Source organism: Panthera tigris, chromosome A2 (genome assembly GCF_018350195.1).
Source record: "Panthera tigris isolate Pti1 chromosome A2, P.tigris_Pti1_mat1.1, whole genome shotgun sequence".
NCBI lineage: Eukaryota > Metazoa > Chordata > Mammalia > Carnivora > Felidae > Panthera > Panthera tigris.
The window spans coordinates 122,899,569-122,916,898 of record NC_056661.1 but is presented as its reverse complement, the minus strand read 5'-3'; the positions used below and the strand labels follow the sequence as shown (position 1 = coordinate 122,916,898).

General features: G+C 34.0%; 1 protein-coding gene across 6 annotated transcripts in view; it reads right to left on the bottom strand.

Moving 5' to 3' along the window:
* BBS9 (Bardet-Biedl syndrome 9) overlaps window positions 1–17,330 on the bottom strand; it is a 439,547-nt gene that overhangs the window by 303,327 nt on the left and 118,890 nt on the right. For all 6 annotated transcript variants that reach the window (XM_042969708.1, XM_042969671.1, XM_042969704.1 and 3 more), the window contains exons 7-9: window positions 16,836–16,920; window positions 7,125–7,308; window positions 6,340–6,469 (exon numbers count right to left, since the gene is read on the bottom strand). In XM_042969708.1, the coding sequence (XP_042825642.1) occupies window positions 6,340–6,469; window positions 7,125–7,308; window positions 16,836–16,920 (399 nt within the window). The remainder of the gene's footprint in view (window positions 1–6,339; window positions 6,470–7,124; window positions 7,309–16,835; window positions 16,921–17,330) is intronic.

Here is a 17,330-nt window from a genome sequence, read left to right as displayed (position 1 = left end):
AAGCTCACCTTGTCCCAGAACAAAATTAATGCAAAATTAATCAACTGTCAATAATGCTAGTCAATTTTACGGTCCTTTAAGGATTAAAAAAATATATAAGCTAGACATGAGCATCTAGACAGAAAAAGTATTCATTCAATAAGAAGTTTTAAAAATATATTTAAGTCAGCCTCAGGCCTTTCCACAGCAACTGTCAACACCAAATGGAATGTCCAAATTTCTGAGGGAAGCTAAGATAATCTTCAAGTATAACAGCAATAAACAACTCTCAAGAATGCAGGAAGACTTAGAGCCTTTCCTCAAGACTGCTGAATGATTAAACTCAACCAACCAAGAAGTGAATCAAGATAATTCAGGAACAGTAAAAGAAATAAAGAAAGAAACAAAGAAAAAACACTGACAGTAAGCTTTTTTAGAGACATGGATAAGATGAAAGGACTGTGAAAATTGTGATTACTAAAATATATGCAACTGTTTTAAACACTGACAAAATGAACAATAATAGTATACCAACAATAACCAATTTTGGCAAAAAGAGAGGAATAAGAAGTACACTATTAAGTATGCTGCTTTCCTTATCTTTGATAACAGGGAGTCAATGCACACTGCCAAACATTGAAATGCAGCTTGAAAAAAAACTGAAACTGTCTGTTGTAACAAATTACAAACATAAACTTATTACTTGAAACAAACAAAATAATAATAACCTTTTATTTTTTTTCTATTCTTTAGAAGGGTCTTTTAGAAACTAAAATATATTGTTGTGAATAAACATTTACACGAAATTCACTTATTCCTTCCATTTCATCTATTCCTTTTGTCTGTTAGAATTATTTATACACACACACACACACACACACACATATGCACATATGTGTGTGTGTGTGTGTGTGTGTGTATATAATTAAATAATGAAATAAATGTATGTTTAAAAAACAGATTATTCTGGGGGCATCTGGCTGGCTAAGTTGGTAGAGCTCATGACTCCTGATCTCAGGGTCATGAGTTCCACTCCTACATTGTGCACAGAGCTTACTTTTTAAAAAGTACGAATAAAATAAGTAAAAACTTAAAAAAAAATTATTCTGCTTTTGAAATTTTATTTTATGCCTAAATATGCATATGTGTAGACAAAAATATCAGCTTCATGTTTAATAGGTGCTAACACATGTTAATTCTAGGTGGTAATATTGAGATAACTGGTGGCAGAGTTAGTTTATTTTTCTGGTTTTTTACTTGCACTTTCAAATAGTTCTTGAGTTTTAAATAGTTCAGTTCTATGCTTTTTATAAAAAATCACAAGATTATTCTTTTTCACAAAAGTTCTTTTTATTTTTTTTTTTAAATTTTTTTTTTCAACGTTTTTTATTTATTTTTGGGACAGAGAGAGACAGAGCATGAACGGGGGAGGGGCAGAGAGAGAGAGGGAGACACAGAATCGGAAACAGGCTCCAGGCTCCGAGCCATCAGCCCAGAGCCTGATGCGGGGCTCGAACTCACAGACCGCGAGATCGTGACCTGGCTGAAGTCGGACGCTTAACCGACTGCGCCACCCAGGCGCCCCTCAAAAGTTCTTTTTAAAAAAATAAAGGACTTTTGGGATGAGCACTGGGTGTTGTATGGAAACCAATTTGACAATAAATTTCATATATAAAAAAAATAAATTAATTAAATAAATAAATAATAAATGTAAAAAAATTTTTTAAAAATTTTTTAAAAACAATCAAAAAATAATTTAAAAAATTAAAAAATAAAGGAGTAACATCAATAAAGTTTGAGGGGGAAATGTGAAAATACATTTTTACCATGCAATATTAACACCCTACACCATTAGTTTAGTATTAAATTAGCATATTAAGAGATGAAGTGAAATTAATAAATTTTAAAAATTGCAATTTGTAATATAAAAAGATTTACAACCTTTAATAGATATAGAAAAATAACAAAAATTAGTATAGGTCTAGATAAAAAGTGAATACAAATTTGAAAACATTCTCCAAAAAAGCACTAGAATAGTTTAACAATAATTTATAGCTAAAACCTTATGTTACTGTAGCAAAGAACAAACAGTAACAAAGTGTATGTGGGTGTGTGGGTGTGTAGGGCGATATGTGTGAGAACAAGCTCACGTTTACACCCAGGCCTGTGCATGGAGCTGGTACAGACAGCAGGGTGGGGGATAGGAAATGAGAAAGAAACTGTATTAAATCCCTTGCCTATCACAGGGAGAAAGATTCATTTTGTTCTTGGATTATGGCAAAAGTGAAAACTCAACACTAATAGAAATAAAGAAAAGAGATACGTATGTGTATATACTATCCAATACATGGGATATCCAAGTACAGAGAACTCTAACTCACATAGAGATGGAGGGCAAAGGAAATACTATTAAAACTACAACATACCATAAAAGAAAAATGGCCACGTATATGGATTATAACAATTATAAATGGGTCAGTTAAAGGGCAATGGTCTTCAGAATGGGTTAAAAAATCCAATGAAATTCTGTGTGTATGAGATACATCCAAGATAAAATTACAGATTAAAGAAAAGCACAGACCATGGCATACCAGTAATGAGTAGTAAACTGTACTTAAAGTAAATAAAACAAAACAAAAACAAAGAAATATTAAATGAGAACACAAAGAAGGTCATTTTATATTGATAATTTTTTTAACTCACCAAAAAAGTAAAATATCATAAACACAAGGCAAATTCATTGAACTAGACTATATAAATCAAAATGCTTAGATATTCAACAACAACAAAAAGACAGAAAAATATGGAAATGAAAGACTAACATTCCATTCCTGAACTGCAACAGATTAATAGGGGAAAATATAAAAGAATGCAGAAGCTCTAAAATCATAATTTATGCTTTACCGTAATTCCAGGAATATTTACAAATTTTATGTGTACTATTAAGCCACAAAGGAAATCCTTAAAAATACAACAGAGTGAAAAGTGTATATATAGGTCCATGTTCCCTTTCTGCACAGCACACAAAAAGAGAAATGACAAAGTAACAGCAAAAATTAAACTTAAAAAAAAAAAGTCACTGAAATTTGAAAACTCTTCCAATAAATCTGTTTTCAAAAAATAACAGCCTTCCATCCAGGACTCTCAATTGTTTCATATTTTTAAGAAAAGGAACTTCCATTGAAAGCTCTTATAAGGTGTTTTTAGCCATTCCTCCCCCTGACATGCACAAATCACAGATTTTTTTACAAGTTTACCAAGTATACACTATATATTCAGCTTTGGGGCTGATTCAGTGTGACATGCAAAAGCAGAAAAGGTCCCCCACATTAAAGGAGTGCGTGACTGAGTTGAGGAGTTAGCAAAATCAAACAGCAGTCACCAAAATAATGTAAATATTATAGAAATTCAGAGAAAGAGGAGACCAAAGCAGGGAGGGAAGTCTTCTTTATGTGACTTCAGGTAGGACTCAAAGATAAAAGAGACTGGAGAATCCAGAGAAGAAATGGGGAAAACATTCTAGTAAAGAATACTACAACCATGAAGGTTAAAGAATGAAACAGTTAAATACTGACAGTTACAAGTTACTATAGTAGATACAGCCTAGGAAGAAATACACTCAAATACTAGACCAACCAAACTGTTTATGCTAAAAAATGAACTGCAATAAGATTTTAAGGCACAATGGCTGTGGTTGCCAGCTAAAGTTTGGAAAGATTCTCATCACTTTGAACATTCATTCAAATAGACTTCAACTTTGAGGTATATTTCATATCTCTCGAGAGAGTAACATTACCGATAAATAATGATCTTTATTTGCCATTTGGGAGACTGACCACAGCAGAGGTAAGATACTGGCCAGGCTTCCACAGCTACTTCATGCAATGAGAGAAAAACAGTTAATAGTAGAGAATTTGAAGAACATTATAACATGCACACATGTCACTATATTCTTATTTCACATTCCCATAGTCTAATCCACAAAAATTAAAATAATTAAACCAAAGGAACTCTCTCTAATCAAGAACGTCGTTGAAAGAAGGAAACAGATTCAGAATCGGTTTATAATAAACAAGGTAGAGAAGACTTGGGCTGCCAAGTAGATGGGAGTGGGAGGAAATAAAGCATCTTAGTTTCTGAGCAAAATGCTGTTATTAAGTATAATTGCATCAACTTGATTCAAATCCAGTATTTCTTATTCATTGAAAAGAAACATATTAAAATAGCAGCAATTTCCTTTACAAATAAACACACTCAGCCAAGGAAGCTTCCACCAAAAAGTTTAACTCTAAATGTAATAAAAAGCAGAAGCAAAATTATTTCACTGCTTCTAATTTCAAATAATAACTTCTAAACATAAATATGCTAGAGCTAAGTCAGTAAGAATCACTTTTAAAATTCTAATAAAAATTATACTGAAATTCTTTCGAACAGTCTAACTATATACTTTAATGCTAAACTACAGAAAAATAAGAAAAATCTTCCAACAAATAATTAAAAGTTATTGCTATAAATTAACTGTAGAAATCATTAATGGAAATATTTGCATTTAACTATTTATAATCCTGATCTTGAAAAAGCTATGAGACAGAGGAAGTTTCACTCACTAATACCTAAGTTTAGATGCGACAGACTACTTCTGAATAGAAACATCTTGATGCACATTATGGAAATTTGGTTTTTCACTGCTAATAATTTCAGTTATTTCTGGACCCTTGACTTATAAAAGATGCATCTGGACATCTGAACTATAAATTAACCATAAATATCTGCTGAGAAACATTATCTTTGAGCTTCTGAGTATAGGGACGCTTGAAATAGGCATGTCTCAGTAAATCATATATGTGTAAAATAAGTATTTCGACTAAATAGTCTCAATAGGTCTTTCTATCCATCACCTCCTATGCCCCACATACACACAAAAACCACAATGACTTCTTAGTATTTAAAACTGAAGGGCATGGGGATTATAAGCCAAGATGGGCCACATACCCACCAGTGTAGATCTGTCTTCTTGCACCTGAGCTGTCACTTGGGAGGCCAAAGAGAACAGCTCTTGGATGGATATATGGACTGCTGCAAGAATGACTCTCCCAGAAGAGAAATACTTGACGTTGCCCTGCTGGCAAGATGTTTTTCCTGTTCTAAATCCTCCTAAGTAAATCTGATTTAAAATGTCTGGGGAGTCTAAGTGTTAGGTTGAACTTAAAAGACTATCTGGTAGACGTTGTAAAAGCCAATCTCAAATTTTAAATTTTTCTTCAGATACGAAATAACCATAATTTGTGTTAAGTATGATGATATTTTCTCATAAAACATGAGAAAGCAACTTCTTTTTAAAATATTTGATGTTTTAAAAACACTGTTTCCATTTTCCCAATATTCAGGCTTAGATTAAATCAAATGATCTAAATAAGTAGAACTGAATAGATCTAGGGAATCTATAAAGCTTTATAGAAAGTTGTGTTTCTAGAGGCACCTGGCTGACTCAGTCAGTGGAGCACACGACTCTTGCTCCCAGGGCCGTGAGTTCCAGCCCCACATTGGGTATAAATATTATATAAAAGTAAAACCTTAAAAAAAAAAAAAAAGAGTTGGTTTCTACATATTCACTGAGATTTTCAATTCCTAAACATAATCCGAGATGCTAAAAGTTTGTCAGGCTCTTGCCTTTTATACTGACAACCTAGAAAAATTACACACTTATGTCTCATTTCTCTCCTTTTGATAAATTTTGTAAATTTAGGACATGTGTTTTTTCTTTCATTTTAAATGCATACTGGCCCAATTTATAATCTAAACTGTCTTAAACACAATCAGCAATTCTGCACCACTTGACATAATAAGGTCTGAAACAAGTTTCCATGTGTAGTACTCTCAGTCTAACAATAAATGCTCTCTAAATGGGACCCATCACATGCTTGAAGAAATCCTTTTCTATTTTAAAGAAAATAATCTATCAGGTAAACCATTTTCTTTAAATCTTTAATTTACAAATGATGTCTTCCTAGAGATACTAAATAAAAATGATTGAGGCAATTAAGGAATGCACTTGTTGTAATGAGTACTCCGTGATGTATGGAATTGTCAAATCACTATATTGTACGCCTGAAACTAATATAACTGTGTGTTAACTGCATGGGAATTAAAATAACATAAAAATGATTGATGGTGCTAAGTAAGACTTTTTTACATCCTTTTCCAATACAAGTTATATTTTAAATTATTTCTATTGTTGACATTCACACTACAATGTCAATTGTCATTCTTCAGTAAAATCACTTGCTATTATTTCATAAAACTTCTACAGAATTCCTTGACTAAGATCAAAAAAAAAAAAAAAAACATTAAATCACTTACTGTAAACAGCCCACTCTTACTGATACAGGAATGTGGGGAAGCTGAGTGGCCCACTTCAGCGTCACATCCTGATAAATATGTAACATGTGATTATGGTTTCCAATCAAAGTATTTACTGTTCCTTCAGAAACTGTATGTTGAAGACAGAAAAGAAGATAATAAGAAAACAGTTATCTGCAACAGTATATTAAATCACTTTTAAGGGATTTAGTATACAAATTAATTCTAATGTCTTGATGTTAATGCCTAAAGTAAAAAAGCATTTATTTAGTAACACATTAGTTTTTAACTTCAAGCACGAATATCAAAAATTACACAATGATTTTACAGACTTGGGAACTAGAAGTAGATAGTAGCCAACACTTTTGCATTTTATCTAGAAAGTATGAATTTCATTAATATTTAACACCTTTAAGCTAATGATTTACCGAGCATTAGCCACAGATAAGTCATTCTATCGGACATTACTATATGCTTCATTCTGCTTTTAAGAGTCTGGTGTTCTTTTGGAAACATCTTGAACAGCCACATTTTGGAAAGCATAAATGTATATCTGAGGCCAATTCTCCAAGTCATTCTGTACAAAGTAAAATGACTGACAAAACCAAATGTGTGCTTTATATCAAACCTCTATTCAAACTCTGAAGTTAAAATTTCCATTACATGTTCTGTATAAAACTATTTTCCTAGATGTTTAAAATATATGCGTGTGAATTAGGCTTTTTCTGATGTATATCACTAGCCTTGACATATGGAAAAGATAAAAGAAAAATACTTCTACACACCTGAGCAATATGGGAGAAAACAACTTGGGCTACAATCAAGTTTCTTCATGAATCGAATCTGTCCGTTATCCTTAAGGCAAAAAAAGTTTCTCTCACCAAGAACAAAAACAGAAGATGCTGACTGATTGAAAGAGACAATACATATATCAAGGGCTTGCTCTCCAATATTTAAAGTCCAATCCACCTACAAAGAAAAGGCTAAAATCAATTTAGTTGCTAAAAACAAAGCATTTCAGTTACTTTCATATCAATACAATTAAGAAATTGCTTCGCAACAAAGCAGACAGAAAGATTGGCTAGTCTTTCCTTTTTTTTTTTTTTTTTTTGCGATAACCGTATTTCTGATATTTTATATACTCTAATAGGTTTTGTCCCATCTTTTTCCAGATGATATGAGCTATTCAGTGGTTCAAAAATACTCATAAATTTGGGGAGTGGGGCAGGGGAAAAAAAAGACTCATACAAATTTAACCAAGGAGGTGTAAGATGTGTAAAACAAAACTTGGGGCACCTGGGTGGCTCGGTAAAGCATCCGACTTCGGCTCGGGTCATGATCTTGTGGTTCATGGGTTCAAGCCCCACGTCGGGCTCTGTGCTGACAGCTCAGAGCCTGGAGCCTACTTTAGAATGTGTGTCTCCCCATCTCTCCGCCCCCCTCCTTCTGGTGCTCTCTCTCTGTCTCTCAATAATAAATAAATGGTAAAAAATAAATAAATTAAAAGATGTGTAAAACAAAAACTGCAAAAAATTGATAAAAGAAATTGAAAAACAAATAAATGGAAAGATATGCCATGTTCATCAATTAGAAGAATTACTATTATTAAAATGCCCATACTACCCTACCCAAAGTGATGTACAGATTCAAATCCCTATCAAAATTCCAATGGTATTTTTCAACAAAATAGAAAAAAAATCCTAAAATTCATACAGAACCACAAAAGACTCCAAATAGCCAAAGCAGTCTTGAGCAAAAAGAACAAAGCTGGAAGCATCAAATTTATTAAATTACCTGATTTTCAAATACACTACAAAGCTATACTTAACAAAATAGCACCGTGCTGGCATTAAAAAAAAAAAAAAAAAAAAAATCTAGACCAATGCAACAGAACAGAGCCCAGAAATAAATGCATTTACAATGAATTAATCTTCAACAAAGGTATCAAGAGCACATACTAAGGACAGTCTCTTTAATAAATGGTGTTGCGGTGGGGGAGGGGCACCTGGAGTGGGTGGCTCACTTGGTTGAAGATCTGACTCTTGATCTCTGCTCAGGTCATGATCTCATGGCTCATGAATCTGAGCTGCACATTGGGCTTGCTGCTGTCAGCTTGTCAGTGCAGCGCCAGCTTCAGATCCTCTGTCTCCCTCTGTCTACTCCTCCCTAGCTTGTGCTCTCCCAAAAATAAATAAATACTTTTTTTAAAAAATGGTATTGGGAAAACTTGATATTCACATGCAGAGGAATGAAATTGAACCCCTATCTCACACCATATACAAAAATCAACTCAAAAATGGATAAGGATTTAAACATAAGACCTCAATCTGTAAAACCATTAGAAGAAAACATAAGGAAAAGCTTTTTGTCATTGTTTTAGGCAACAAATTTTTGGATATGACCCCAAAAGCACAGGCAACAAAAGTAAAAATAGACAAAAAGGATTGCATCAAGCTAAAAAGTTCCCGCACAGCAAAAGAAACAATTAACAAAGTAAAGAGATAATCTATGGAATGGTAGAAAATATTTGCAAACCATCTATCCAATAAGGGGTTAACACCTAAAAATACATAAGGAACTAGACAACTGAGTAGCAAGTAAACAAACAGCCTGATTTAAAAATAGGCAAAGACTTGAACAGATTTCTCAAAAGAAGATATACAAATGGCCAACAATTATATGAAAAAATGCCCAACCACTAAATCATCAGGACATGCAAATCAAAACCACCACAATGAGATATCACCCCACACATGTTAGAATGCCTATCATTAAAAAGACAAGAGATAACAAGTTTGTTGGCAAGGATGTAGAGAAAAGGGAACCCTTTTGCACTGTTGGTGGGAATATAAATTGGTACGGCTACTATGGAAAACAATAGGGAGATTTCTCAAAAAATTAAAAACTAGTATATGATCCAGCAATCCTACTTCTGGGCATATAGTCACAGGAAATGAAAACAGAATATTAAAGAGATAACTGCAATCCCATGTTCATTGCAGCATTATTCACAATAGTCACGATATAGAATCAACCAAATTGTCCATTGATGAACAAACGAATAAACAGAATGTGTGAGATATTCTATATAATATACTATATAATGTGTATAATATAATGGAATATTATTCAGTCTTCAAAAAGAAGAAAATCCTGCCATTTGTGACAAAATGGATGGACTTGGAAGGCATTATGCTAAGTGAAATAAGTCAGGCACAGAAAAACAGATACTACATGATCTCACTTATATGCAAAATCTAAAAACGACAAACTCAGGGGCACCTGGGTGGCTCAGTTAGATAAGCGCAGACTTCAGCTCAGGTCATGATCTCACAGTTCATGAGTTCGAACCCAACATCAGGGTCTATGCTGACAGCTTGGAGCTTGGAGCCTGCTTTGGATCCTATGTCTCCCTCTCTCTCTGCCCCTCCCCTGCTCACACCCTGTCTCTCTCTCTCTCTCTCAAAAATAAAATAAATACTTAAAAAAATATATTTGAAAGACAAGCTCATAAAAGCAGAGAGTATAATGGTGGTTGCCAGGGTCTGAGGGAAGACGTAAATGAGAAGATACTGAATGGTCAAAGGGTACAAAGTTTCAGTTACACAGAATGAATAAATTCTGGAGACTTCATGTACAGTCTAATGACTATAGTTATATTACTGTACTGTTTTGTACATATACTTGAAATTTGCTAAGATAGATCTTAAATGTTCTTACCATAAAAGAAAAAAAAGAGAACTATGTGAGGTGATAGATATGTTAATTAGCTTAATTGTGGTAATCATTTCACAATGTACATATATCAAAAGATCATAAATTTATATAATTTTTATTTGTCAATTATACCTCAATAAAGCTGGAGGCAGAAAAAAGACAGGCAGAGGATTGGGTGGGAGAATGCCCTATGCAAAGTGAGCTGGCTGTACAAAGATCCTATGACAGAAAAGGAGGGACCGTGACTTGTTCAAAAAATAATAATAATACACATAAAGAAGTTATCTGCTTCACTGCAAAATTTCCATAAGAAAAATTTCCATATTGTGTTTACTTTACAAATCAAATTTAATAAGCAGTAAAACCTAACCAATATTTATGTAACTATAATGTTTTAACATAAAGACAATTTAAAAATCTATCAATCTATCTATCTATCTATCTATATACACACACACACACAGAGCAGCCAACAAGCTGTCCCAGTTGCCTAGGCAGGACCCTCAACACCTTAAGAACTATACCAGGGTAACTCCATATCTCTGGAACACGGTCAATGTTCAAACAATGCTTCTTAAATTAATGAAGGAATGAATTTAAAGTTAACATACTTTTCAGAATTCAGTCCCCACTCAATTAATGCTTTTTAGTTGAAAAAAAAAAAAAAAAGAGCAAAGGCATCAGCTGACAGACATATACTGAAAATGGCAGTAACAGTGAGATGGCTGCACAAAAGCATGTGGACAGAGAGCAAATAAGAGTGTCCTCAAAGTTAGGTTATAATCAACAAATAATGGATCAAAGAAGAGATATGAAAACTCACATTAAAGATACAAACAAATTTCTGGCCATCAAGATATCATTGAGATATTTATCTACTTTAAGTAGTAAAATGTCTGCAGAAAGTATGAAATCCAAATGGATTTTCTACAGGTTAAAAAAATATAAAAAAAATAAGATTATCTTGGATCTTAATCAGGATTCAACACCAAGAAATCATTTCATTACTGTTAAATTCAAGTGTAACTTACCTATATAAAAAGATTCCACTGTATACAAAACATAAATGTCAGTCCTGTGACAATCACATTTCTCATTACACTTTATTTTATTTTTTAATTTTTTTAAGTTTATTTATTTATTTTGAAAGAGAGAGAGACAGAGAGAGGTGGAGAAAGAAAGCAAGCATGGAAGGGGCAGAGAGAGAGGGAGAGAGAGAATCCCAAGCAGGCTCTGCACTGTCAGCACAGAGTCTGACACAGAACTCGATCTCACAAACCGTGAAATTATGACCTGAAATCAAGAGTCAGAAGTTTAACTGAATGAGCCACCCAAGCGCCCCTCATTGCATTTTAATAGGCTGGCATTCTAGCATTAAATATCACTATCTGTAACTTGGGCTGATGTGTCCCTGATTCTGAGATGATGATTCATTCAGGATTCAGGCAAATCAAGTTTCTGAGACTGCAGGATGACATCTAGCCATTAAATTCTTTCAATTCACTAGCCATGAGCACCCCTCTCTGTGACCTCCCCTTAGAGAAATATACCACATTCTAAATGAATGAGTCTCAAAAAACACAGAAGTTTACTAAGAATAATAATTTTAAAGTTCTTCCACTTCCAGTCAAGAGAGAGTAATAGGAAAAGACTTTACCATCACACCTGAAACAACACAACATCGACAAAATATATGAAACAACAGCTTGCAAGGCACTGAATATCAGACAACAAAGGACAGCAACCCTTTGAAGACCAAACAAATGAGGTGAGTAGTAGGACTGTTCCATCCGTGAAGGAGTTTTCAGGCCATGGAACAGGGCAGAGCAATGTAAGCAAGACCCAGCAAACTCCCTGAATTAAGGATATGGATGCTGGGAGTTCAGAGAAACCAGAGCAGCTGGAGTTCATAAGACAGCAAGCCAAAGGGGAGAAAGCAGCACAGGGACAGAACTTTGACATCTGTGAAGAATCCTCTCAAATATTCATCTGAGTACTTATCAGCACATTCATGTAAGAAAACTACCCAAAGCCAGGGAAAGAACTACCCAAAAGGATTAGAGGTAACAGTGCCCAGCATTCATACTGCCTGGAATACTGCCTGTGTTTGCTAGCCAGACTGGAACACCTCATAATTCAAAGGGAGCTGAGCAGGGCACTCAGAAGCATTTTGCCTAAGGAGTGGGGAATAAGTAGCCCCAGAATGAGCATTGCTCTGGTCCTATCTAAAAACCCAAAAGGATCAAACTGTCCAAGTATCTTAACTGTGTCCCAGGCCTAAGCTCAAGAAGAGTTCTAGGAATGCAAAAATATGCAGCACTCAAAAGTAAAATGACTATATTTGCCATCTAATAAAAAATCACCAGGTATGTAAAGAAATAAGAAAATATGATTTACAAAAAAGAGATAAATAAATCAACTGAAACTGACTCAAAACTGATGCAGGTGTTAGAATCAGAAAACAAGGACATTAAAACAATTATTATAACTATACTGTATGCTGTATCTTCAAAAAGTTAAGTAGAGACATGGAAGATGTAATAAAAAAAAAAAAAAAGCAAATTGAACTTATAAAGATGGAACCCATGGGAATTAATACCAGATTAGACATTATAGAAAAAGATTACTGGTCTTGAAAACATAGCAGTAGATGTCATCCAAAACAAAATAAAGAAAATAAAATCTGTGAGCTGTGGGACAACTTCAAGTATCCTAAATGCATGTGTAACTGGAGTCCCCAGAGAAGAGAAAGACAGAAGACAAAAAAAAAAAAAAAATGTTTGAAGAATTAAGAGTCAAAAATTTTCTAATTTTCAAGGTGCCTGGGTAGCTTGGTCAGTTGAGCATCCTACTCTTGATTTCAGCTCATGTCATGATCCCAGGGTCATGGGATGGAGTCCCACATCAGGCTCTACATTGAGCATGGAGCCTGCTTGGGATTCTCTCTCTCTCTCTCTCTCTCTCTCTCTCTCTCTCTCTCTCTCTCTCCCTTTACCCCTCTCCCATTCATGCTCTCTTTCTCTCTCTTAAAACATTTTTTTCTAGGGGCGCCTGGGTGGCTCAGTCGGTTGAGCATCCAACTTCAGCCCAGGTCATGATCTCACGGTCCCTGGGTTCAAGCCCCGCATCGGGCTCTGTGCTGACAGCTCAGAGTCCGGAGCCTGTTTCGGATTCTGTGTCTCCCTCTCTCTCTGACCCTCCCCTGTTCATCCTCTGTCTCTCTCTGTCTCAAAAATAAATAAACATTAAAAAAAATTTTTAAAAATTTTTTTCTACTTTTCATGAAAACTATAAATTCACAGATGCAAGAAGCTCAACAAATCCTAAGCACAAAATAAAGAAAACTACACAAAGCACATCATAATCTAATTGCTTCAAAAAAGTGAAAAGAGAAAATCTGAATAGCAGCCACAGAAAATATATGATGAAGAAGCAAAGACAAGAATGTAGGCAGATTTCCCATGAGAAACAATGGAAGCAAGAAGACAGTGGAGCAACCTCTTAAAATACCAGGGAAGGAAATACCGTCAAACTAAAATCTTATGCCAAAAATATATTTTCAAACAAAAATGCAAAAATATTTTTTGAGACACAGAAAAACTGAAGGAATTCATTACCAGTGAACTCACATTGAAAGAAATGTGGTGGAAATATGGCCTCCATAAGTTAATGAAGAGTACCAGAAATGGTAACTGCATGGGTAAAAATATATTATTCTTTTCATTTAAATCACATTAAAAGATACTGAATATTTAAACAAAAAATAGTAACAATGTAATATTGAGTTTATACTATATGTAAAAATATAGCATATGACAATTAGCACAAAGGCTGAAAAACAGAAGTATGGCTCTTATATGTGAAATAGTATACTATCACCTGAGAGTAGATCATGGTAAGTTAAATATTGTAAACTCTAAAGCAACTCCTAACATGACAAAACAAAGAGTTATGGCTAATAAGCCAACAAAGATAAAATGGAATCATAAAAAATACTGAATAACTCCAAAAGAAAGCAGAAAAACAGGAAAATGGAAATAAAAACAGATGGGACAAATAGAAAATGGCCAGATGACAAACTTAAACTTATCCATATTAATAATCACATGAAATGTATATGGTCTAAAACACAAATTAGAAAGCAGAGCATATCATACTAAACAAAAAAAGCAAGACTCAACTATGTGCTGCTTACAAGAAATGCATTTTCAGTACAAAGACACAAATTGGATAAAAGTAAAAATATGGAAACATATCAGAATAACATTAATTAAAAGAAGAATGTTATCAGAGCAAAAAGGTAAAGAGGGTTATTTTCAAAAAGGTAAAGAGGGTTATGAAAAAGGGATATGTTCATCATGAGACATAACAATCCTAAATGCTTATGTACCTAATAAAAGAATTTCAAATAAATGAAGCAAAAAACTGATAAAAATGCAAGGAGAAACAGATAATCCACAATTACAATCAGAGATTTCAATATCCCTGCCTGAATAATTGACAGAAATTAGTCAAAATATTAACAAGGATATAGAAAATTTCAACAACGCTATCATCCAATCTAACTGACATTTATAGAACACCCAAGAACAGCAAAAAAAAAAAAAAAAAAAAAAGGACATTCTTTTCAGGTGCTCAATGAAGATTTACCAAGATAGATCATATTCTAGGTCATAAAACAAATCTCAAAAAATCTGAAAGAATTCCAAATCATACAAAGTATTTCTCTGACCACAAAAGAAATAAATTAGAAATCAACAAGTAGTTAAGAGGTAGTTCTAACATAGTCAGCTTTTAACTGCCTTCCCACAACTACCTTATTAAAAGCATTCCACTGGATAAATTTTGTTTCTCTGCAATATACTTAATGTTCCATGGCATCACAGTCCTGCCAAGTGACTGTGGTGTAACGAAAGGAAGTTTTACTGCTATTTCTTACTCTATTCATTAATTAAAGGAGAATGGGAAAATCACTCATCTGTAATTGCTTTCAGAATACATTCTCAGTGCAAGGCACAGAGTAGTATCAATAAACATGTACAAATAAATGAGTAAAGGATATTCCAGACTAAATAAAAACTACGTGCAGAAGCCTTGAATCAAGAACAGCCATGGAATATTTAGAACAAGAGAAGACCGTGTGGCTGAAGTGAAGAATATATGGGACAAATGGAAGACAACTACTATGGAGGAGGAGGTCAAGGACAAATTGATCATCATTATCATTGTCATCTTCATCATCTAGACATCTTTGCTAAGTGCATTATATATATATATATTTCCAAAGGCAACACTGTAAAATAGGTATCGTCACCATTTTGCAACTAAGAAACTTAAGGCTTAGCATGGTTAATAAACTTGCTCAAAATTAGTAGTAAATACAACTCTCAAGATCTGACTCCAAAGTCTATCCTTTAACTATTATTAGTATGGTGCCTCCAAATTCTGTGAAAAAATATGCCATATTTGTATTTGTTGTGCTCTCTTGCACTTTTCACTAGTATTAAGAAAATGTTTTCATGTCATTCTTGCTTGGCTCTTCAAGTTGGCCTGCCTTCCTATCTTAATTTCTGTATCCTAATATAGAAAATTGATTTTCTCTAATATTTTTACTTCCTTGGTATTCTAAATTCCACATTATTTCTTCATGTAGTTTCTTTCATATGTGGCCATTTCAAATTCACTTTACTGTTTCCATCATAATTTTCAGTTCCTTCTGTTTTTCCTTCCTGTCGATGGTGGTTCTCCGGATAAAGAATTCCCAATCATCATTTATCCCCTAATTTTCATTAAACGGAGAATTTACCATTTACAATTTTTCCTCAAACTATTTTTCAAGTTACCAAACTTCCACCTTGTCATTAGGCCAATTTATCTTTGTGGGCTGTGAATTTTTATCTTTTACTTATATATTTAATCACACTAGTAGCAATATTTTTGCCTATTAAAGGTTTCTTTAAATTTTTCTCCTTTTGCTACATTAGTTTATAAACACTTCAGTTAAAAGCAACTCCATCTGGACATTTATAATTCTAGTAGTGCAACTCTATAATCTGAAAAATTATGGGGTGCTTCGGTGGTTCAGTCAGTTAAGCTCCCAACTCTCAATTTAGGCTCAAGTCATGATCTCAAAGTTCGTGAGTTCAAGCCCTCTGTTGGACTCTGAGCTGACAGAGGGGAGCCTGCTTGGGATTCTCTCTCTCTACCTCTCTCTCTCGCCCCTCCCTCACTGTCTCACCCTCTCTCGCTCTCTCAAAATAAATAAACTTTCTGTACCTCCCTTACTCTCTCAGTCTTTCTCTCTCTCTCAAAATAAATAAACTTTGTTTTTAAATCTGATAAATTATGGGGGCGCCTGGGTGGCTCAGTCAGTTAAGCGTCCGACTTCGGCTCAGGTCATGATCTCGTGGTCCGTGAGTTCAAGCCCCGCGTCGGGCTCTGTGCTGACAGCTCAGAGCCTGGAGCCTGTTTCAGATTCTGTGTCTCCCTCTCTCTCTGCTCCTCCCCTGTTCATGCTCTGTCTCTCTCTGTCTCAAAAATAAATAAACGTTAAAAAAAAAAATTTAAATCTGATAAATTATGACACAGCCAGGCATGTGTCTCCATTGCTCAATAATAGTCAACTGAATTTTTTCCCATTGATAGAATCATAACATAGAAAAGAAAAATAGCTAAAATAAATATTTTTAAAAATTTTCTTCCCAGAATTTTTATTCTGAAGAAAATCGGTGATTAGATATAATATTACTGAAATTTTTATGTATTAAAAAAGGCCTTACAACAAGTCTTTTTCCAGAACCAAGTTTTTGTTGTTCAGTCTCCTGTCTTTTATCTGCATCCGTTGCAAAAGCAAGCACCTGGTACCTGTTTGAAAGACATGAATAATTATAAATGATTTTACAGTTAAAAAGCATAAGTTATTTTAAACTTTAAAATCACATAATCTATAAACTTTACAAACTGCTTTTCTGGGGGGCACCTGGGTGGCTCACTGGGTTAAGCATCTGACTTCAGCTCAGGTCATGATACTGGTGGTTCGTGGGTTCAAGCCTGCTTTGGATTCTGTGTCTCCCTTTCTCTCTGTATCTCTCTCTCTCTCTGTGTCTCTCTCTCTCTCTCAAAATATATAAACATTAAAAAAAATTAATTGCTTTTTTCTTGGTTTTAAAAAACTGAAATTTAAGATCGAATTCTTCTTGAATGACACTGTGACATGAGACTATGTAAACCTGTCATGATAAAGAAATTATAACTATGTCCTAAAATTCAATATT